General features: G+C 41.7%; 1 protein-coding gene across 4 annotated transcripts in view; it reads left to right on the top strand.

The window, feature by feature from the left end:
• The window catches only part of FSTL4 (follistatin like 4), a 209,931-nt gene that overhangs the window by 180,398 nt on the left and 5,797 nt on the right, over nucleotides 1–23,736 (top strand). For 3 of the 4 annotated variants that reach the window (XM_035338646.1, XM_035338643.1, XM_035338644.1), the window contains exons 8-15: nucleotides 1,147–1,267; nucleotides 8,825–8,986; nucleotides 9,990–10,124; nucleotides 11,579–11,605; nucleotides 16,754–16,872; nucleotides 19,115–19,264; nucleotides 19,884–19,991; nucleotides 23,075–23,184. In XM_035338646.1, the coding sequence (XP_035194537.1) occupies nucleotides 1,147–1,267; nucleotides 8,825–8,986; nucleotides 9,990–10,124; nucleotides 11,579–11,605; nucleotides 16,754–16,872; nucleotides 19,115–19,264; nucleotides 19,884–19,991; nucleotides 23,075–23,184 (932 nt within the window). The remainder of the gene's footprint in view (nucleotides 1–1,146; nucleotides 1,268–8,824; nucleotides 8,987–9,989; nucleotides 10,125–11,578; nucleotides 11,606–16,753; nucleotides 16,873–19,114; nucleotides 19,265–19,883; nucleotides 19,992–23,074; nucleotides 23,185–23,736) is intronic. The other variant, XM_035338647.1, reaches the window with a different exon arrangement.

Below are 23,736 nucleotides of genomic sequence, written 5' to 3' on the forward strand. Positions count from 1 at the left end.
TTCTCCGTCACACAGAAATGGGGACCCAAGGTGCTGGGTCCCAGCCAGCAGAGCAGGTTTGCACTCCTGTTTCATGCTGTCCGTCCTGATCGGTTCGGTCACGTCTCGGTGGAAGATGTTGGCTGGGAGTTTTCAGCTTTCACGAGCAGCACAACTTTGCCTTTCTACATCTCCAACACTCACCCTGTTGCACTGGCTTCCTGACACCCTGATTATACATTAATTTTTACCATATTTTTGCAGTGAAATTCTGCAAAGAGTTTAATTTAACATGCTTCACACATGGAGCTAATTAAGGAAAAAAACATACTTTAAGCTCATTAGCTATTTTTTAAATGTATCCTTCTGGGTTTGCAGAGAAGTATAAACATTGTGGAGCTGCAGAAGTCTGAATGTTAATGGGGTAACAAGAAAAGCTGCTGTGTATACCCACCAGTGCTGTGCTTCTGTTAACTAGAATTTGAAATATATTTCTTAACAGAGCAGTTGTGCAAAATATTCAGTGCCAAAACCTCGCTAACAACTTATATTCTCCCCGCCTATCAGCAAAAAGTGTAATGCAGGAGCAGATGTGGGTAAATAGATGAAGAGGGGGGAAAGAAAGATACTTGTCAACCAGTGATAGATCAAATCAGGCTGATTTGAAGTAAATTTCCTTAAAAGAAAGCTTTTTGTCTTCTTTCCTGTCTCCTGCCGAGGATGTTGTCTTAGCTGACAAACAGTCTCAGTGCTTTCTCGTCAAGTCTCAAGGTTACAGCGCGTTTTCTAAGAACCAGCATAGATAAAGGAAACTTTAACCCACCCAGAAGTTAATGTTTTAGGCATCTGAGGTTAATGGGTAGATATTAAATTTCCCTATAAATTAAACAGCTGGAGATTGACATATTTTTATGTGCAAAGAGCACCTTGTTAACAACCACAAAAGTTCGTGTTCTCAGATGAGTTACTTTGCCTTACTCTGAAATTGCCGCTCGTTTTCTCCTGCGTGTTGATTTATGAACTTCAAAACTCGCTGTTCAAAATTCAAGCTGTGTTCCCAAGCTGGGATACTATCAAAACCACTGAACAGGTGACCTCCCTTCATGTGGTGTTTAAAATATTTTTACTAAATAATAAGGCTCCTTTCCTGTCTTTTGTTACACGCAGGATTTTGGAGAAGACGATTCCCTCTACATCACCAAGGTAACGACTATTCACATGGGCAATTACACCTGTCATGCCTACGGCTATGAAGAGCTGTATCAGACCCACATCCTTCAGGTGAATGGTTAGTAAATGGCATATATGACAATCCACTGAAAATGTTCCTGTAAGCAAAGTTGCGTGTTAATCCCATTCGCACAAAGACATGGAAAGCTGCGCACCAAATTGGCTTTGTGTGAGAGCAAACGCAGCCGGTGGTTTCTCACTCGTGCCATCACAGTGCAGTCAAAAAGAAAGGTAGCACGGGGGGACATCCGTATAATTACCTGGGCTTTTGCAGGTGATGACAGCTTGTTTTACAGTTTCCAGAGAGGGACGAGCAGTGTTTCAGAGCCTCTCTTAAACTAATGACTACTTTTGTCAACAGCATTGTTGCTTCAATAATTTAATCTTCCAGAAAATAATTTCTGTTGCATGAAACAGCCCAGGATATTTAAATACAGCGCTGTTTCCAAAACCAGCTATCCAACTTGTAGCTATGCACCAGATTATTACCTGGCTCTAGACAGCTTGGTTCGACTGAGGGCTATTTACATCAGCTTGCAGATATGGCCCACTGGGTTGCAAAATGAGAGCAAACTGTTTTACGAGTGAGAGAATCACCCGGGCCATATTCCAGCATCCTCATTCACCTGCGTCCCTGGACCACATTTGAGCCTTGTGGAACTTTTGTACTATCTTTCTTTTGACCTCAAACTCAGTCAGACAGATTTAGTTGAAAATGACCTTAGCTTAAGCTGGTGTTCCATGCCATATGGAGCACTGGGGGCTCTGAGCCGGGAGCATCTGAGGGGCTGAGGAGGTAGATGTATGTGTCTCAAAAGACACTGCGCTGCCCATGCTGTATAAAGAGCAGATAATCCCAACCCTCTGGACGTGATTGATTTTCCCACTTTGTATCCAGCACCATCAATTCCTCCTGTGCGAACCGGACACCAAATGGCAGCGAGCTCACGCCTCTTCGCTGGGGTGAGAATGCGAGCTGAGGGACAAGCCCATGGAGAATCCAACTCTGCGGCACATCCAAATCTATCTTTACTTCAGGCACTTGAAAAAAACTGTAAATCCTTTTCCAAATCGATGTTGCTCCCTGTCCGATTCCCTCTGCACCAGCTGTGCTCCCCATCCCCCTGTGCTGCAGGTCCCTTTGAATCCGGTGTGCTGACATGACCAGCAGTACCTCCGCAACAGGGGACAGAGTAACCCTTATGAAGAGATATTGCAATATTCTGGTCTGAACAGAGTTGTACAGGAAAATTCAACAACTTTATTACTGGAGATGCATTATAAGGAAAATTATTATTTAGTTCCCCCTGTAGGTGTGCACAGACCTCTGCCAAGGAGAGTTTATCGGATGGTAAGAGCACACAGCTCCACCCAGGCTAACAGAGAGAGGCTGGCAGGTAGACAAACAGCAAAAAGGGATAATTATGCACTTTAAGGAGCACCACGGTGGACGTGGGGCTCAGGTTTGACGGCAGCTCAGGTCCCTGGGATGTGCCTAAGTGCCCCCACCCACAGCGAGTGCGCAGGGGAGAGCACAGAGCATCCAGTTGATTTGAATGAAAACCAACTTAATGTTTCTACATAGCAATTTGTCATCTTTTGAGGTAGTAAACGGCAAAGTCTCAGCAATATGGATAACTAGATTGTGCATGCTGCAGCTGGGAAAATAGGTTTCCTTCCTCAAAGTGCCATTTGTTTGATGAACGGCAGCTGAAAGAAAAGCAAGCTAACAACTTAATCCCGTGTATATTATGTGATATATTCTGAGAGCTGAATGGAATTTAGTTGGCAGGCGACAATGTAGACTGTACCATCACTGAGAATTTAAGGCCCAAAGGCTTTGAAACTAAAACTGGAATGAGAGGAAAGCTAGCTGGAGCGTGGGGAGGGCTGGATTCGAGCTGCAAAGCTGGAGCGCACTCGTGCCTGCCTCTTAGCTTTAACTTCTTGAGAAGATTGCTTTTTTTTTTTTTAATGGAAGTTTCATACCACAGCTGTATGTGATATTTCTAATTAATACAAAACTGTGATACGAAAGAAAAAAATATAGAACCGTGTTGTCTTTTTAAAGTTGCTATATAGTCTTCAAATACTGCAAAATGCCATGCATCCTGATATCAGCCTGGACTAGCTAGAAAACACTGTAGGGTCTAGAAATCTTTGTCCTACAGCATCTCATGTTCCCATATGAGCCATCAGGCTTTGCAAAACCAGGGTTTTGCAGTTGTTAATGTGGCTGGCTGCCCACATCATTAAATTCTCTCTTCTGCTTGTGTCGTTGCTTCCCCCAGCAACTGATGCAGGGGCAACAAGAGCGATGGCAGGACGACGTTGCTTACCCTCAGACATGCCCTGGGTTTCTGGAGGCAGAGCATGTCTCAGAAATCCTTCTTGCTTTTTAGAACCATAAGGGCCAAATTGAGGAATTTCTCGTGACAGGAGTAGAGGGAAGAAGCTGAGCTGAGTGGAGATGCAGAGAACCTAAATACAGTTCATTGGCTCTGTTCAGTGCTGGGGATTGTCTGTGTCTGTCCGTATCAGACTAAAAACTCCATCTTCAACCTGGGCTTTTTGCTGTTGCTGTTCTGTATTAGACTGCAGCTGTAAGGGAATGTGACAGAAATAAGTCAGCCAGAACTGGGATGTATCTGCTTGCCTGCCTCCTCCAGGGAGGGGATAGTATGCTTTTAACATCAAAAAGACAGTTTTGCTTCGTTTCATTTTATTATTCTACAAATAACAAAACAAAAAAAAAAAAAAAAAAAATTTTTTTTTTTTCTTTTTAATACCGAAGACAGTTTTGGTTTGATTTTTTTATTATTATTATTATTACTCTACAAAAAAAATATTTTCTTTTTAATAGTGAAGACCCAAGTTTCTCTATTGGGAACAAGTAGGGAAAGAACCAAATGGAAGCAGGAGGGTTTATCCCTGATCCTTCCCAAGCTCTCTGTTTGTATGGGCACATCCCTACTTTTGGGAAGGGTTTCAGTTAATTCAGTGGTTTTGGAAGCTGCAGTCACTCTTCCAGTGTTCTCTGGTCCTTTTCATACCATCTGGGGCCTGACTCATTGCTCCCTCTGAGGTCCATTAGTCTACCTTACAAAACATTTTATTGCCTTTTTCTCCTTAAAATAATCTGATCCTGGTCATGTCGACCCTCTTTGCATATTTTTTTTTCGTTTGTTTAGTTGAAGGGGAAAAAAGGTTTGTTCTGCTCAGCTGCTGAACACCATGTAGCCCTTAGCTTTGTATGAAAATCAACGCACACAGCATCAGCTAAAACATGCATTTTTCCTCTGCCTGCTTTTGAGTTACCTGATTGGGTTTTACTGCGTCAGATCAGCTAATTGTGTTTTCACTCGCAGTGCTGGAGTGAGCTTCAGCCTTAAAACACGTGGCTTTGTGAACCTCTGGGGGTTCTCGGGAAGAAGTCCTACACGTGCAGTATTCATCAGGGCTTGCTAGAACTTGCTCAGCCGTTTCCCAGTGTCACAGATAACGTGGGTGGGTCCAGATGCTCTTATTGACAAGCAGAAATGAGAGTGCTGTTAGGCAGAAAACGTGAAGACCACCACATGAATGCCCCAAACCACTGGGACACGTCTTCTGGACAAGAAGCATAAAACAAACGTGACACGCCATCCACATGTGACATGATGTGCTATCCTTAGGTTGGGTTGATCAGCCTTACGATTCCCAGCAGTATTAAAATTTAAGTCAGTGTAAATACACATAGCCCTTAATGCCTTTGGAAGAAAAGGACGTGTTGAAAGGCAGCACAAAGTTTTAAGAATGAAAAATTCATACTTTGTGCTATGTCTTTGATCAAGAGGAGCAAAGAACAGTAGGAAAATTATGTTCTCTCCTATGTATGATATTGCTTGGGAAATGTGTACAGCATATTCTAACTGTAGGGAAGAAAAAACATTTATCACTTCAAGAGGAAAGAAGAGTTTCTGAGGATAAAAAATCTCACAAAATTGTAATCAACTATGAAAATGGATAGTTTGCAAAGCAAGAGACTGCTGAATGTTGGGCATCCTTTTCCTTGGTCCTTGCACTCTGGAAAACATCAGCATAAATCAGAATATTGTATACCTTGAAAACAGTTTTACAAAGCTATTTGATCATCAGCCTAAAAGTAAAGGTCCGATAGGATGAGGTTCCCGTGACAGAGAGGTGTTTTAAACAGAAGTTTTGTCAATGCAGCATTTCAAGAGAAAACAGACAGCGCTGCAAACTCCTTTCAAATCATAAATTGAAAGATTAAACCATCTGAAGTAAATGATTAATGTGTTAATTTAAATAACTGCTGGAGTATATAGGTCCTGTAGCAGCAATGTATGTCCTCAGGGCTTGATGCTGCCATCTGTACGCATCGTGTGCTTTATCACCTGAGCTGTTTTACTGTAATGAATTGGTCTACTCACAAGTAAGGTACTATTCAGTATGCAGTAGTAGGCAATCTACCTAATCTCCTACTTGTTTGAATGCCTCTATTTTTTCAACTTTGCTTAAGATAATAGCCTTTTTATATTGCCTTTGGCTGCAGGCACAGTAATGGTTAGTAATGATATATATTCACCAAGGGAAATAGCAAAAGGTAATCCATATATTCCAAAGTCTGGAGCTAAAATCTTTGCAAGTTTAAAGTAAAATGTGCTTACTTGGAATGTATTAATTTGTAGCAAGGACAATAAAAATGCATTCTGCAGTTTGCTGTTATCACAAGGCAGTTGCATGCAATAATTTACCTGTGCAATGAATTATGTAAGACAAGGGAGAAGAAATAAAAAGTTTTCAAATGGAAGGACCAGGAAAATGAAGAGAGAGCAAGAACAGAGGGTGCAACACACATTTTCATAGGTGGAAATAAACAGTTTCCTCATTAATTACTGCTGAAAATATGTGCACCTTGCTGTAATTTCAAGGTCAGCCAATTTTCAAGCAGAATATTGATGCAGTGAGCTACCTTTTGCATTATCAGTCTGTTGTATTTTCAGCTCTGCAGGAAAAATATGTGTATTTCTTAGATGCAGATATTGGGCCAAAAAAAAAAAAAAAAAAAAGAGATGCATGTAAGCTGCTTTATGAAGGATGGCCATGGTTCTAGGCAGGGTGGTCCTTCATTGTGGCAGGCACTGGAGCGCTGCCATGCGTGTCCGTGCAAACAGGAAAGCCTTCAGCAAACTGTTCTAAGAAAACCCAATCAACCAGTGCTGATTTTGAGAGCATTAAGTGGTAGGTGCCTGGGAAGGGCTGTATCTGTTCAGAGTCACTGGGTGAGGAGGCACTGCTGGGCTTGGAGCAGAATTGCTCTGGTGCCTTAGATCGTTTAGACCTGCTTAGGGTCTTAGACCTGCTCCAGGGACCCCCCCTGGTCCGGAGCCAGGCAGGCAGAGCAGCTCAGTGCTGCTTGTGAACTGGAAGAAGCAGGTGTTTGCCTTCTGGAGAACTAGGGAGTACTTCGGAGCACTGAATACTCACTGCCAGTTGACTTCACAGGGTTTGGGCATCTAACCTGCTTGGGTCTTGCGAGATTGTTTTCTATGCACTTATAGAAGACAAACCACCTCCTGTATATGGATATGAATAAATCACGTAGGCTTTCAACAGACCTCAATTCCTAAATTGTTTCATTTAAAACTGGTAGTAGTAGCAAACAAATCTTACGTGAAACAAGCACCGAGAGCAGGACCTTCATAAAATTCTATCAAAGTGGACAAAAATGACTGCCTTTGTGTTACTATGCCTGGAGATACTGACTCAGAGAAATTGAAATTAATTTTCCAAGGTACGGAAGGAATCAGAAGCTCCTGACTCACAGTCTTATTCACCCAAATTGCATGGACACTGTCTCATAAAAGCAGGGAATGGCTCTGACAGCTGCTGGCTGCTTCCAACAGCAGATTGCTTCCTTTGCTCTTCTTCCACTTGATCTGGCACCTCCTGAAGTCAGGAGGAGCATCAACCCTGACAGTAATGGCAGGAAGAGAAGAGAAAAGACCAGTAAGTGCTTTTATTTAGAAATTGCAAACTCAAGTTAATAAAACAAACCTTGTCTTTTTGGTATCCTTCTGATTAAAAAGCTCTTATGTGGTGTTTTACTCACTGCCATGCTTCTAACAACACATTTAATTTTCTTCACAAGTAAAGGAAGTGGAAGAAGAAGAAATGAGTTCACATGTCCAGTGTAGAAGTGGAATTTAAGACATACCTTTGCTAAACATCCTTTTTTTTTTTTTTTTTTTTTTTTATTTCCAGTTGCCCTCAGGCATTTCCTCTCAGATTACACTTGAACAATCTCTCTCTTTTAAAGCTATAAAAACAAGTAGACTTGAGGGCTTTCTGTCATGGCTGATTTCGTTCCAAGTATTAACCAGAGCTGATGACTCAGTGCTTGTTTAAGCAGCTGGTAGGTTAGACGGAAGTAAAATACATCTCTCTCTGGTAAGGCTCATAAAAAAATAGAAATAGAAAGATGTAAAGTGTATGCTAGTGACTGTAATTATTCAAACTATCCCCATATGGATTTATAGATAGATAGGAAGCTGCAAATACAGATTTCATTTTGCTCTAAAGCAACTGTTGAGTGCATTTAATTTTGCCAGTCCTGGAGCCTAATGATGGACTATATAAAGACACAGGAGGGAGTTAGATACCTTAAACCAGGGATTTCCAGTGGAAGTTTGTTATTGACTCATTTGGGCATTCTAAAGCCCACCCATATGTCAGAAGACAACCTGTCCCTTCATTTTCAAGATGGGATTGCTGGTCTGGATGTGAAGCATATCTTCACATTTCCCTTTATTAAGTCCCTTGAGGTGAAAGGAAGGAGGGATGCTGGTGTTTGTCCTCCACATGAGCAATGTTGCAAATCCTCTTTGAAGTATGTGAGAATATTGTTAAGAAATAGTTAGTGGGTAGTATTAAGGCTGGTTGATTTGAGCAATGAAGGCAGCATGATTGAAAATCAATGAACTTGTCTGAAATGGTAATATAATTAGTTGTTCTGTCAATTTAGTACATTAAATAGTTCAGAATAGTTCAGAGGCATCTACCTGAAACAAGGTAAGTCACATTTTGAAAACCTCTTAGGAAAAAAAAAAAAAAAAAAAAAAAAAAAAAAAAAACACACTTTATTTGTTTAGAGTAAGAGGTAATAAATGTATAGGCCATTTCCATAGGTATATTTGATTAAAATGAATAATATGGTACATCTAATAGGAAAACAATGTGCAGGGACTCAATTCCTCCCTTACTAGATTCAGTGGAATTTATACTTTAATTTTTAAGTACGTGAGTGTCTTCATTAGGTTTTAATCCATCTTCCTGAAGTTCAATCAGTCGTTTAATGAAAGAAAGCAGGAATGGTCTAAGTACCAAATCCCATCCCCAGGTTGCTCCCTGGCATTGGCGTATTAGTTTATTCTTTTCTATTACCATTTTCTGTTTCTGCCCCAAAGCTGGGCTGTAGAAAAATCTCCGCTGTAGCTTGCGCTGAAAACCAGGACACGGCTCATTCCCTCGGCTCTGGGATCAGACCTTCTCTGCAGCGCGGGCTGGCAGCGGGCAGGTGAGCTCAACGTCGCCAATTCCTTGTTCCCTGCAGTGCCGCCGGTGATTCGCGTCTACCCTGAAACGCAGGCACAGGAGCCCGGCGTGTCGGCAAGCCTCAAATGTCACGCCGAAGGCATCCCTAATCCCCGAATTACCTGGCTAAAGAACGGTGTTGATATCATGCCAAAATTATCCAAACAGCTAACGCTCCTAGGTAAGAACAGAATTTTGATTAATTAAAGTATTGTAGATGGGGATTAAGGAGGATTATTTTGTACTTTAAACTAGAAGTTCTTGTACTTTCACTAAGCCATAGTTGTTGAAAATCGTGTTAGAAAACCCCTGTTCTTCCTTTTTATCTTTTCCTCCAGTGAATTTCTCGGGTAATACAGTATCGATTGATATAAGTGGTAACAGTGTTCTGGTAAAAGGCGGCGTTCGTGATTCTCCACTGCCTTGCCTCTTGTGTACATTTGTGCAAATCAGAGGAGAGATGCATTAAATGGGTTCTCAGGTATAAGGGCTTCCCAGGGTGCAAAGCCGCTGGGAGTCAGTCTGCGGTTCCTGTATCTTCTCACACCCACCTCTGCAGCAGGAACTGGGCTCTTCTCTCTTGTTGGCCCTTACGTTTCAAATGAGGATGTAACAGACACAATGAAAGACATGAATATTTCTTTGCAAATTTCTGTGTAATATTAAAAACCTTCCCCCTCCCATCCCAATTGTTCTGTGGTGCATCACAGACCTCCCCCAGCACTGGTAGCACAGACACCCCCGCATGGTTGGGTGCAAAGTCTCAAAATCTTCCAAAGGTTTTAGGCAACAGTCCCACTTCAGAACTCAAAATGATAGGAGGAACTGCAGAGAGACATCTCCCAAGCTTTTCATGATCTGATGAAAAACTGTTTCCAAAATCAATGTGAATTTTTCTCCGCCAAAGCATTCTTTTTATTAACAAGGAGACATAAATGAAATTCCATTTATTCTTTGCACTTGGGATTGTTCTTTGTTCACTTCTGGCACAGCGTTTTTATGTGCTAATGGAAAGAAACAAAACATCAGCTCTCATGAGAATTGCCCAAATACCTTTATCTATCTACGGGGAAGCGCTGTGCAGTGGGAATCCCCCACGTTGCGGCCGTGGCAGTGGGGAGCAGTTAGCAGCAGTGAGGAACCCACTGCTGCTAACATCCACGGGTGGATGTCTTTTCTTGCAGCAAATGGAAGCGAACTTCATATCAGTAGTGTTCGGTATGAAGACACTGGCGCCTACACCTGCATTGCTAAAAATGAAGTGGGAGTGGATGAGGACATATCTTCACTTTTCATAGAAGATTCAGCAAGAAAGACCCGTAAGCTGAATTTTTCACATAATTAGTTTCTTCAAAGCATATTTAAAATGAGACGGCAGACATGCAATGTAATAGTTTAGGCCGTTGCATGCATTATATGGGACTTTTGCTCATAAGGTAATGACAACTTTGTCTGTGCACTGATCAGAGGATTGGAACTGTGTGGGGAAGATAAAACCTGTTCATCTAGAATGATGAGGCCTTTCATGTGCCAGGATCACGCTGGGGTGTGGTATAGGCAACACCTTTACTAAAGTGACGAATTGGCAACTTTTTCAGATATCTAAGAATCCAAAACCTAATTTTTTGTTGAATTATTTATGATTTCAAAAAAAACATTTCATTGATTTCTGTACAAGACTTTTTTTTTTTTTTTTAGACAGTTACAAATCAAAGTTCTCAAATACTTAGATGTTTGGAAAGTGTTCTGATTTAATTGTTTATTTTATCTGTAATTATATTGCTGACTAGTAAAATAGGTTTCCCTCGGCATGAAATTACCTTCCACTTCAAAGAAAAGTTTCCCCAGGAACTCTCAGTTGTGTATTTCCCATAGGAACGTGGCAGTGTTACCTCGTTCATACTGTCCCTGAAACACAATTAATGCTTTTCCTCTGTGGAAAAGCTCACAGAGCCTGATCCTTCCTAATCCTTCTGCCTTAACTACCTGGGAGATTGCCTGGGTTCACGGTGATACTAAAAGTCTAGGTGTGAATGTGATTTTGCTGTTTTCTGGCTGTTAATACAGAAGTTGGCCATAAATATGCATTCTCATGGCAATTCTTTGGAAAAATACATTCTTTTCCTCATTAAATGGATTTATGTACTCTTATTAATATCAGTCTTTTCCCCAAGAATACTTAAGCAAGGAAAATTACAGTATGTTGATAAATAATTGGACGTATCTTAAACAGAACTTCAAATATAGCTGTACTTTCCAGGAGGGTTTGAATACTAAAAGCAAATGTAGTTCTTGCATGAAATTCCAAGAAGAAAATCGGCTAAGTGCATAGCTGCTATAACTGCCAGTCTCAGGCTTCTGAAAGATGGCATGTTTGCTAGTTGAAATTGTACAGAAAGTCACAGCCTGTACCATACCTGCAACTACACTGGCAGATAGCATCTTCTGTTTTCTAAGACTTTGGTCTTTGCACAGGCTAAAGTTGTCCTCCTTTCAGTGAGGATTTTTCCCATGTCATAGCTTCAGAATTGTCTCTAAAAGTAGTAAATGTATTTAGAAATATGTATCTGTCCTTATTTTTACTTTACTGGGATGAATGTTACAGTTTTCACAAGTTAAACAGTTCGTTTAAACATGCATATTAATTCAGTTACTTGCTGCAATGAAAATTTTGACATTGTTTTTTGTTTTTTTTTTTTTGTTTGTTTGTTTGTTTGTTTGTTTTTCCTTTTCTTGATTATTTTCTGGCTTTCCCAATTTTCTGATGCTGCAGTTGCAAACATACTGTGGCGAGAGGAAGGTACTGCAGTAAAGTTCTTTTGTTGTAGTGATAATGTGCTTGTCTGCTTTAGTAACTCCATGATGGGCCATTCTGCACTGACTTGCCACTAACTCTGTCAACTTTTGTAGTTACCACAAGTTTAAAGTAGTTACCAGAAGTTTAAAACCTAAAGTATTCAAATGAGAGGTGTCACTCCAGTGAAATAAATCCTAATGATAACTTCTTACATTTTCTCATGATGGAATAATAGATGACCGTAAAATACAGAAGAATGGGAATTTTATATGAACTGCCACCAATGCAAGTAGCCTGAGATTCCCAAGCTACATTAACAATTACACAAGTGTCAGAAGTGCTCCCAAATTACCATAATTGAACATGTAAGGCATAAATTCAATACACTGCATTTTTAAGCAAGCAATTTAAACTCTTCCTCCTTAATAGCATGTATTGATGTTTACTAGGTGAGCAACAAAAATTGTGTTCTTGTCTGTTAAGCAAAAAACACCCTCAAGTTTTACTTCCCTCTATCCTTTAAATCAATGCAGGGTAAAGGTTGCCCCATTTCTCCTTGTTTTGACTGGCAGTTAAGATCTCTAGTTTGATCAGATTTATAGTATGCCCTGCACAAGGTCAACATCTGCATATCTTGAAAGCCAAATTAGAAGAAAAGCATCCTTAAACAGCTAATTGACTCAAATATATTATGGAGGCACTTGAAGTCAAGATTGATTTGATTTTATATGCACTGGTGCTGTAATTGTTTCCAAAACACAGAGTGAGAAGCTCTCAAGCAGCTCACCCATATGCCACCTGAAGTACGGTGCCCAGAAGCATCAGTGGGGAGCCTCCTGCCTTTGGGTACTTCAGACTGCTAGAGCAGGGCATCCTGTTCACTAGGAGAAGGTTCTTGGATTGTCCAAGAAGTCCAGGCATAAGACAGTTCTTGAGTCTGCCACTCACATATGAGGAAGCTGGGACTTTGCTGCCCTTCCAGCCTCGTGGAGGTCTCTGTGCAAAGACTTCTTGCATAAGTCGTGCTCCCGGGTACCCACAACAAGAGTTGTGCTTCGTGCCCTTGGCTTGGAGCTTTTGCCATGGCTTAGCCTAAAGGATTTGGGGGGCATAAGGAAAGTGCCAGCCCTTAGTACCTGGTGCTGCCTAGGTCTATAGCTGAGGTCCTGCTGCTCTCTGCAGGTACATACTCACACCAGATGCAGCTGGTTGGAGGTCATGAGATGTGGCATGACCACCTATGACAATTCTCCAGAGTTGGTTTGCCACCCATAAGTCCCAAGTGCACAGCCTCGAAGAGTGTCTCTTTACTGCCAATGTTCCTGTGAATGGCATTACGGGCACTAAGGATTGCTATTTCCCTTCTGCTTAGAAATGAAGTCTCTAGTGCATCTAATCAGTCCAGCATCATCTGCGTAATGCTACATGATTTAGTACTGCATCTCTTATGCTCCTTTTTAAAGAAAGTATTTGGATAACCCTACCAGATGTACAGAAATACTTAAAAGAACAACAAAGAAGTTGGTTGCAGAAAGTCTTATAATTCTGCTAAACAATATGGACTTGCTGCTTATCAACCTTGTGCATTTAAATAAAAGTATGAGCAATTTACAGGGAGAGCACAGGCAGTAAAAGCAGATTTACTATTGATGTTCCTAAGCAATTCAGTATCTTTAGAGTAGGTTTATTCCCTTGTCTACATTCTGTAGTATTTGTTCAGCAGATTCATTCTAGACAAAGAATCCACTGAACATACCTTAGCATGTGAAATCTTGGCACAGAGAAGGCTCGTAGAGAGGAATGGTATTTTTGTTTTTATATTTTAATATAAGCTCTCAGTTCTGTTAGAATGAAAACTGTAAATGAAAATGAAAAACTGTAAAAACTGAATGAAAAGTGTAAGTAGAAACCTTAACAACTGGATTGGTAGTTCCTTTAAAATGACCTGCACTCCTTTAAAATGATCACATCCTCGTGCTCGCCAGGCCTGTGTCAACTAAAGCTATTTGTAAGATCCTATTCAGAATATGGCATAGAACAACCTTTTGCTGCAGGTCACAGTTTTAACACAAGTACCTAGTCCTTTTGAAAGTTGGTCTGCCAGTCTTCCCTCAAAACCTTTCACAGACCACACACAAGGAAAACCTCCAGAAATGAATGCACATCGCATGACCTGCCAGGTAAACACGGGACTGGAAGCACGTGCAATATTTACTCAGCATGCCATCTAGTTTTTAGTCTTTGTACAGAGAAAATGATGAGCAGCCCAAAAGCAGAGATTTGTTTTCATGCCAGTGTTCATTTTCAGAGTGCGTGCTGCTTTCTTTATTCCTGGATAAAGGGAACATGTCTTGCCAGCAGGCAATCATCAGTTATATAAAGGCATACACTTAAAAAGTTGAAAGTCTTTTTGTTACCTTATGTAAGTTCTTAAATACTTCCAAGCATTTAGATTAAAGTGAGGAAAATTATTCACATATTGGTTCAGAGGAGAGTATTGCCCTGTGACAGATTTGCCCTTTGATGTCCAAGGGGAGCAATGCAGATGTACATCTCAGTGGAGACTATATTCCTCAAATAAAGAAAACTCTTTGTCATCTTCTGCTCTCCTGAATTTCAGTCTTGAGTTAACAAGTGCCCATGCTTTATTTCTTCAGCTGATTAAAAAATAATAAGCATGTTAGAGCCAGCATCATCTGGACTGGTTCAGATGAGAAGGGTTACATTTAGAAGGCCCTCCCCATTCATTGGTCTTCTTGTTATAATAGTTTTTTTATCATACAGTTCAGGTATCTTGGCTTTAGATTTTGAACTAGTTGTGTCATCCAACCTGTCTTCAGTTAAAAAGGGGGGCAAAAACCAGCAACAACCCTGGTCATTAGTCCTCTAGCTCCAAGTCTGTTACCTGCCTCACTAGCATCAATCTCACAGCTGAGCAAAGTTCTCCATTGCCCACCTGTGTATTGGAATAACTCCCCAGACCAAGCTGTGGCAGCAGTGCAATCCAGCCTGGAGTCTGTTTTACCAATTCCCCTGAGCCTGTTTATATATGTACCCCAATCAAGACTTGGCAAATACTTTGTAAGTCACAGTCAAATGCCTAGTCTGACTAGTGAAATACCTGCTTCGTTTAAAAATCAGTGTGAAGGTTACTGACTGCAACAGCATTTTAATTTCATAAGCTGAAAAGAGCATGCCTTCAGTGTGCCTGAATGTTGTTAGTAAATTGTGTCATATTTTAACCAGTCAGCAGTAAAACTTGTGATCGTTTTACTATAAAATAAGTGGTAGGACTTGCCAAGTCACTTGCTCTAAGTCTGCTGAGGTGAAATGATTAGAAAAGTATTTTTGTGACAAATTGAGGCCTTAATTCTGAAATACACACTCATTGTAGTTGGAGTTTTAGATAAAATCACACTACTATTGTGCATGAAAATATTGATAAGCATCTTCACAATGGTCGTAGTTTGTTGCCTGCCTGTCTCCACTTGCTAGGATTACAGAACTTCCACTCATTCCAGACGGGGCCAAGTTCTGCCCTCTGTGTACTCACTCAAATCCCATCGAAGCAGATGGGAGCTGTGTGCATGCTGTGAGCGCAGATTTTGGCCCAAAATGCCCAAATGAAATGCTTTAACATACTCTTAAATTAATAGCCCTTAATAAAGGTAACTCCGTTGGCAATGGGATTTCAGTAGCTTTTTTTCTACTTGCATGATCCCTCACTGTGGCATCACATTTAAGGATCCCAGCTCCTGTACCCGCCTGATGCCCTGACTGGGGTATTTCTGTTTTTTAGAGAGATTTAACTTCAACATTGTCAGTACAGCAAGCACCTGATTCTGAGAACTCGTCCTCTGAAGCCACTTATTTGGCACAAGAAGAGGGTTTTTTAGCTCCAAAAAACCCTCCTAACCTTACTAAACTGTATACTCAAATTCTTAAAAAAAAAATAAAAATAAAAAAAATAATAATTAAAAAAAAAAAACATTTATCCAAATTACACATTTCTATCATGAAGTTTTCCTGTGATTATTTGCCTCAGTCATGCAAACACCTGAGATGTGAGAAACTTTATATAGACATGAGCAGGGTTTAGAGCTGCCACCACGGGACCAGCCAAAGGAATTGGAATGCTGAACACTGTTCCGATCCGTAGAACTGGGAACTTATTTCTCCATGGTTAAAATATAATTAATAAGAAATTACAAATTACGAGATTACCATATCGTTGGCAGATAGGTACACATCAGCATTACTGGGGGTGACGGTAGTCAGACATTTATTGGTGGTGGTACAAAAAAAAAAAAAAAGAAACGATGCTTGGATCTTTCTAACTGGGGTGTTTGAAAAGATCCTGAACATTTCTCAGAGATGCTTATTCCTGCAACTGCATGTAGCTGAGGAACTAAATTATCAGTGTTTTAAGGCATTTCTGCATGACAGAAATGAGAAAAAACGCTCTAACAGCAAAGCAGTCACAGACAGCCAGTTTTCCAAATCTCCTGGAATGCCCCAGTTGTGGATAAATGAGTGCTATTGCAATGCTGAAGTACTCCACATTTGTGAATTACAGTTTGCAAGATTTCAAAAATGTATTTGTTTTGGTGGCTATAGTTCATTCAGATAGTATAAGAAAACAGAGGATATATTTTCATTCGTGGACAGCTGCTAAGCACATTCATTTTGCGTCACAGTTGCAAGAAGTCAAGTTTACTGTAATAGGACAGCTTGGAGATTAATTTAAACTAAAGCTTCTCGCTCAGTTCTCAAATTATTAGCAAACTGTTTTTAATGAAATCATAACAAACCAAAGCCATAGTCTGAGGAGGTGCAATAATCACACAGAGGCTTATTTAACTCAAGTCCTGCTTTGTACGTTAGCACAAGACCTGAACACCAATGCTGGTGTACAACTGCCGCCACCAAGGCAATGCATTTTTGACTGTGTCTGTACCTCTTCACTCCTTGAAGCCCTCGTTGTGACATGAAATTTGATTTTGTGAATGCACTGACTGCATCCAAACGACCAACCTTTATGTAAGGCAGATTTTGTTTGTTGGGGGAAGTGGGCGAGCTCTTATAGTCCTAACAGCTATGGATACATGCAGAAAATAAAATGCTTCTCCTTTTGCTTTATCCCCCTTCAAGGCCTGAGTGTTGGGAATATGTTCTATGTCTTTTCTGATGACGGGATCACAGTCCTTCAGCCAAATGAATGTGAAATCCGCAGGCACATCAGGCCCGAAGAGAGGATTTTCACGAGTTATGTAAGTCCTGAACCCAGCAGCTATAGCTGACAGCTGGGAAACTTTCTCTTAATCTCTTCAAAGGTTGTTATTACCAAAGGTTGACAGTTATGCTGTGACTTGGTGGGCTTCATTTGACATCCTTGAGGTTACTCATCTCCACTTGAAAATTAAGGGAACTATGTATGGGATAAACCTTGGATACATTTCCCAGACTAAATCACAGCTGGGAGGTAAATAAGGATGTGGTGAGGTTTGTTGTGCCCTGCTGGTCCTCTGCATCTTCTGCTGCTGAAGCAGAGACCCATGCCATCCCTGCTTGCTGTCTGACATTTTTTGCCAGCACCAGTTTCACCTAATCCTTGCTGTAGGAAATTACAAGGGAAATTTGTTGCAATGTCAGTGTATTTCAAGCACTGGCTCATACACAGGAGCTCAATGTGGCAGGTGGGATAATGTGTGCCTGGAGGCTCTGCGAGGCCAATGTTTTCAGTGACCTGTGTCATGTACTCCTCTACAATAGCACACATCGTGTATACACTCACGAAACTATCACATCTCCTAAAAGACAGGTGCTGAAATACATCCAGAAATGCTTTGTTAATCACTCCTTCATTTAGTTTTATGAAAAGTTCGATTTACAGGGTAAACAGAACATGATCGTGAGGCTTGCAGGCTGGGTTAGGCACTACTACCATGGGCCATGATCTTCCCGTGAGTCTGTACTCGTTGTTTTCTAAAACTCATACATTTGTGGTTGATAGTGGTTTTCTATCTTCTGGAATACTTTAACAAAACTTACTTAGTGTGTACTTAATATTATTAAGCCACACTTCAGCTGTTTCTACTTAAAGGAAGACATCTTGTGTTTCTTTTCCAAAGATCTGTAAATATTGAAGAGGTGGTTCTGGAGAAACAGCTTGAAAAGCACAGAGGAGAGCAGGCCCTTAAAGAAATAATGCCAGCACAGTGGTGGGCATAAAAGGGACTTTTGTCGTTATTATTTGGCTGCCTTTCAGAGAGACCTCTGAGGGTTTCCTATGGATATCATAGTGCCCTTTGCCGTGGTATTGGGAGGTTTGACTTTTTTTCCTCCCTTTTCTCTTTTAGCATCCTGAGTGTTTGCCATGTAGACAGTGATACCAGCCTACGGTTTAGAGGGGCTCCTACAACAGAAGTGTCCTCGTTTGCTGTTAGAGGAGTAGCTGAGCAGTGTAACTGAAGGGCGGGTGATCCTCCCTGATCCCCTTGGTTTGGGTGGATGCTGTGCCGCCAGAGCCCAGGCCAAGGAGCTGCTCTGTGCCTGGCACTGTGCTGAGGATGAGTAGGGCAGTTTGGAGCCTATCTGGAGCCTGTGTAGTGCTCAGCTGTGTGGATGGCTGCTGGGAGTACAAGGCCAGCTTTCGTAGCTTGTTTTAGCTTGCTGTAGCATCAATCCCCAGCCCAGCTGGAGGGCCAGAAAGCAAAACTCAGCCAAGCTGTTGAGTCTTGTATCTTCAGCCTTTGCATGGGTCTCCATCAAGGTACTCACCTGGCAGGGCTCTGCTGCTTAGAGGTGAAATCTTTTCACCCCTAATCATTGCTCCGATACAGACTTCAAACTTAGGGTACCAGTGAGCTCCCACTGACACTAATACCCATTTTGCACAGGACTCGGTGAGTGTAGGATCTGCAACAAAACATGGCATAAGGCAGCTGAGAGCAGGGTTTGTGCAAAGCATCAGGATTTGGTTCCTTTCGAACAGAAGTTTCTATGCTGGAGCAACAGATAGATGGTAGGACCCTGCCTATGCTGCTCTGTTTCCCTGAGCACAACCACCATAGAACATGCTCTCCTGAACTGCAAATGAAGAATGTATGAAAAATATAAAGCTGATATTCAAACAATGTAATTAATGTAATTCCCTGTTTTTCCAAGCACACAGTGATACTTCTATTTTTGTTAAGTGCTGACAGCACTGCAAGTCTTTCTAAACCAAGGTGTAGTTCAAAAGGTAGATCCATAGACTATGTAGTTATTTAAACTCAGAGTTTGCAGGAGGTCCAGCTGTTTGATGTCACTGGGTAAGGCCAGGCTGCAGTGTGGTACCTAATAAAATAATTACTTCGTGTTTTCTAGGAAAAGAAAGAAAAAAATCCTCATCCTAATAGAATCCCCATGGAATTGTTTTCTGTGGTTTTCAAAGCTAACCTTCTTACAGCTCCAGACCCTGAACTTGTAGAAATTAATCCTCTTTTCCTCTTTTTTTTTTTTTTCCCACAGGAAGAGATCTGTCCTAGAGTAGAAGGTGAAGGCACTCAATCCTGCCTCTGGGCATCAGCGGTCAACGTCAGAGACAAGTATATTTATGTGACACAGCCTAAGCAGCACAGAGTAATGATAATTGATATCCAGACTCAGAAAGCCATACAGGTACTTACAAGGGGAAACCTTTATTCAGTGATGGCAAAAGTTCAAAAAGACTTAGATATAGGAAAATAACTGTAGATTTTTGCCCAGTGGATCTCCTGACATCACTAAAAAGTTTGGCCTGTGTTGTTTTCACCTGTGGGGTCACACTCTGTTATTCACTGTTCTGAAACCTCACTGGCAGGAAGAAATTCCTTTATGGGGTGGTTATCATTGTCTCAGGGCTGTGTCTGCAGCTGGGCTTGCAGCTAACGTGGTAAAATAATGCTAGAACTAATTTCTGACATATGCTTACTGAGGCGCTCCCCGACCTCGGTTATAGGCAGGTTAAGAAGAGTGAACTGACGCAGGTATAGTTCAGGCAGAGGCTGGATCCTGATCTGCTGTAAGTAACAGAAGTTGGAGGGACATCTAGCCAGAAAATGGAACTGAGCAGCCAGATTTACTATTGCTGGTGCTGCTGCTGATCCCCCTGTTGATGAGAAGGTAATTGTACAAAGCTGTACACGAGTGTAAACAGGGGTACATGGGAATGTCTACAGTAAATTGCTATAATGTGTGTTGTGTGCATAACGACATTTATGCCACTATGTAAATATGTATCCCTCTTTTTTTTTCCAAGTCCTTGGATGTTGACCCGTTACCAACCAAGTTGCATTATGACAAATCCCACGACCAAGTGTGGGTGCTTAGCTGGGGTGACATGCGGAAATCCTCGCCAACACTGCAGGTAAGCCCTTCTGCACCCGGGCCTTTGCCCTCCCTTTGCTTGACATCCTCAGTAGCAAGCTGCTGACTGGCTGCTTGCAGGTAATTAACAGCCTTTAACGGTCTGGATGTAAAGCTGCTTTTTCATTTGCATATCTAGTGTGTTTTATTCATCCCTCTTCTGTCCATCCTCACATATTTTTCCTGCTGTTTAATTTGTTTTTGAGCAATGACTGTGCCATGGGCTGGCAGCAGGATGGCTTTGTTGCCAAGGTCTATTTTGTTTTAAGGCTGATGACAGAGCCAAGTGCCATAAAGTCATCCAGCATGGGCTGGCAGCTGACTGCGAGCAGCACGAGTGTGCGATGCTCCGAGTCATTTGTGCAGCCAGCATGAGTGCAGCTTCTTTTTAGCTTGATTGAGGTCTAAAAGCAGTGGGTACCAAGAAGCCTGAAAAAGCGTACTTTCTGCACAGAAATCTGTCACTCTTTAGCCTATTGGTAGTATTTCAGCAGAGGTGCAAGTCAGGTAGAGCCACGCACGTTCAGGGAAAGCATAGGGTAAGGACTAAGTGCAGCGCACCCTTCTCAGACATTATGAAGACCTGCAATTTGTTCTGTCTGCAAACAATTTGGGTGCATTGTGTGTGAAAAGGAACATTGAAAGGTGAATGCATTGCACTGTGCCTCAAGATTTGTAACTCATTTCGGGATTGCTAGCCTATCACTCTCATTAAGGTTAGAGCAAAACCACCCTATTCTCTGCTTTGGTAAAGACATTTACCTCTTCTTGTCTTTCACGTGGAAGTCCAGGTTTTCTGCCAATGCACTCAATTGCTACTTATTTTCCTTAAACTTTACCTATTTTTTCACTTCTTTCTGACAAACCTCCAGCTTTCATTTTCCATGATGATGGAGCATAATGCAGCAGAATTTTTATCACAGTAAAGTGCAAATCTTTAATAGAGAAGGTGGTGGCTTTGTTCAGTGCTTCTGAAAACTATGTATTATGATTTAAGTAAAATAACAAAATCTCAAGTGTGTGAAAGAAGCATAATCAGCAAAAATAAAACCTCGGGGACGTGCTGCTGTTGGGTGTCAGTGACTGCACTGGAGCGGAGCCAGTGCGCTCCCTGCAGCTGCTCACACTCAGCGTGGCTCTGACCAGCACGGTGCTGTCGGGGCACAGTAATGCACATCAGCTTGGACATCGAAATTAGCTTCCTTTTCTGGATTGCCCTGGGGAATTAGCTTTTCTCGTGTAGGCATCTAATTGGGCATTTTGCTACTGCTGTATGTCATATGACAAAGTGGGCACCAAACCTGATTTGATCCATGCAGACGTTCCCCTCTGTAGCAGTCATTTTCTGGCACCTGCTGCCCAACCTTTCTGGACCCATGGAAGACTCGTGAACATCTTTTTACCAGAAAATTTGCTTCTGGAGCTACATCAAAGCATTCCCCAACAGAGTGAGGGAGGCAGAGGAGAAGAGGGGCTGTGCTTTCTGACCTGAAAACCTGCCCATCTGTAGGCTACACCAGTCATGAGGCTGCCCAAGGCTTTGCTGGAGGCAATGCCCCATGAATGTGGGACGAGCACACACCGTGCAGTGCCAGGTAGTGTCCACAACCTGCAGGCTTTCAGTTATAATGAGGAACAAACCAGCAGTTCAACACAGGCATTTTCAGGAAAAGACAGCAGAAACAGAACGGGAGCAAATCAACAAAGTTTTCTGAGGCAGTGCCACCAGCTTGCCTCACCTAGGCACTAGCACAGTTTCCTGAACAAGGTATAAGGAGACAAAATGGGCTCTCTTTACCCTTTCCAGCTTAATTTCCTCCACCCAGCTGTGAGAGGTTTCTGTAATTAAAGGAGAGATGGCTCAAGCATGTGATTATTAAAAAGAACACACCGTCTGCACAGCTGGAAACTTGTTATGAGGCTCCAGCTCTCAGATAGTCCTTTCCGTTAGCTTTATAAAGTACAGTTACACATGTGGAGAGTGGGATTAGCACCAGCATTAGCAGATCTTTTCTTTTTTTTCCAACTGTCTTTCCCAAAAGGTGGGCAGCAACTAATCTGGTGAAGTTCGTTCTTCAGACCCGGAGTTGTGAGCTGCTGTCGTGCAATAAAATACCTTTTTTAATAAAAATGCTACTCTGCAAGTAGATCTAAATTTCCACCAGTTCTGTGGAAGTTGGAGATTTATCAAGCAGCCCTTGCAGCCGACTAATGGGATGCTGTTGTTCAGCCATTACTGGCCTCGTGAAAGCACTGTGCAGGAACAGGCATCTTTCTTGAGCAATTTAATTGGAAGAAATCTAAATGGCATGGTCAGAATGGGCGTCTGAACTGAACCTTGTAGGGTTTTCACATTTCCTGCAATGAATTATTGAGCTATAAGCCCAAAGCAACTACTGTTGCACATTACATGAGCAGAGTGTCCCAGTGAATAGACTAAAGTCATCTCGAACCAAGGAAATAATCTGAGTATTTAACATCTCCATTATTGAAAACTCCTGCCTCTCCATGTCCGGAGCAGTGGGGGAGCAGTGTTTCTGTGGCAGCAGGGGTGTGGGCCGTGCCAGGGGATGGCACGGGGGGAACAGCAAAAGGGTCTTGCTCTGCTCCCCCATGAGTCTTGTATGGTGCAGTAGGTGGATGAACAGGTCTTCTCCTTCAAAGTGATAATTAACTGCTGTGAGTTAGTGTCTGAGCCTTCGAGCTGGTAAATTATCACTGCGCGCCTAAGTGAGATTAATAAATATGACTGTGAAATAACTGTTTGTTTTAGACAGCAAGGAATAAATTATTATGGTCTTAGTGTTGTCATACTATTTCAGCTCCTGCATGACTGCTCTTTCTTGCAATATAAACGTCTTATGAAAGTAGAGCTGTGTACTTACCTTACAAATGTCAGGCCTCAAATACTATTTATTAGCACACCTTTTTCAAGGCAGCTACACCAAACAGTATTTTGAGGTCGTTAATCAATTTGAGTCTACTGCATCCTTGGGAAAAGCCACTCGGCACTGTGTATGACTGTGTAATCTGTATTTACCTTTCTGCTTTTCTTGCACACAACCTTGTGTGTATTTATTGCAGGTAATACCAGAGGCGAGTGCAGGGGAGTATCAGCATGTTATCCGCACGCCGTTTGAAGGAGTGGATGATTTTTTTATACCACCTACAAATCTTATTATTAATCACGTTAGGTAAGAAATTCTCTTAATGATTATTGACAGTGACCATTCTGCTCACTTCTAGTGGGGATCTGTCCAATAATCTTACAGCATTTTACAAATGTTAATGAATGAATTTGTGATTGAGCTAAATATTCTTATTTCCATTTTCACACAAGAAATTGAGAATTACTTATCAGATCAATGAAACAGTGAGAAAAAAACCTCAGCTTTCCTTTGCCCTTGCATGGGCATTCAGGCGTTGGCTTGGTCAGCTGGGCCTCTGTGCAGCAAAGCACAACATGCTGCCCTGGCTTGCTTGTGCTGGGAATTTGATGGCCAGAAAGCTGGCTTCCTTGTCTCAAAACCAGTTTTTGAGTAAAGGATTTATTGCCAGAAATGGTAAAATTTATGCTGCTCGAAGCATAAAGCGTGGGCCTTCCACATGTTTCCAGCGACATACCTGTTCAAATACTAGATCTGTGTGTGAGGTGTCAGGTTTGAGCAGAAAAAATGATATGCACTGCACATGAGAAAGAAGAAAAAAACAACACCTCTACGAACCCTCAGTTTTGAATGTTAATG

The sequence above is a fragment of the Oxyura jamaicensis genome, chromosome 13 (genome assembly GCF_011077185.1).
Source record: "Oxyura jamaicensis isolate SHBP4307 breed ruddy duck chromosome 13, BPBGC_Ojam_1.0, whole genome shotgun sequence".
Taxonomy (NCBI): domain Eukaryota; kingdom Metazoa; phylum Chordata; class Aves; order Anseriformes; family Anatidae; genus Oxyura; species Oxyura jamaicensis.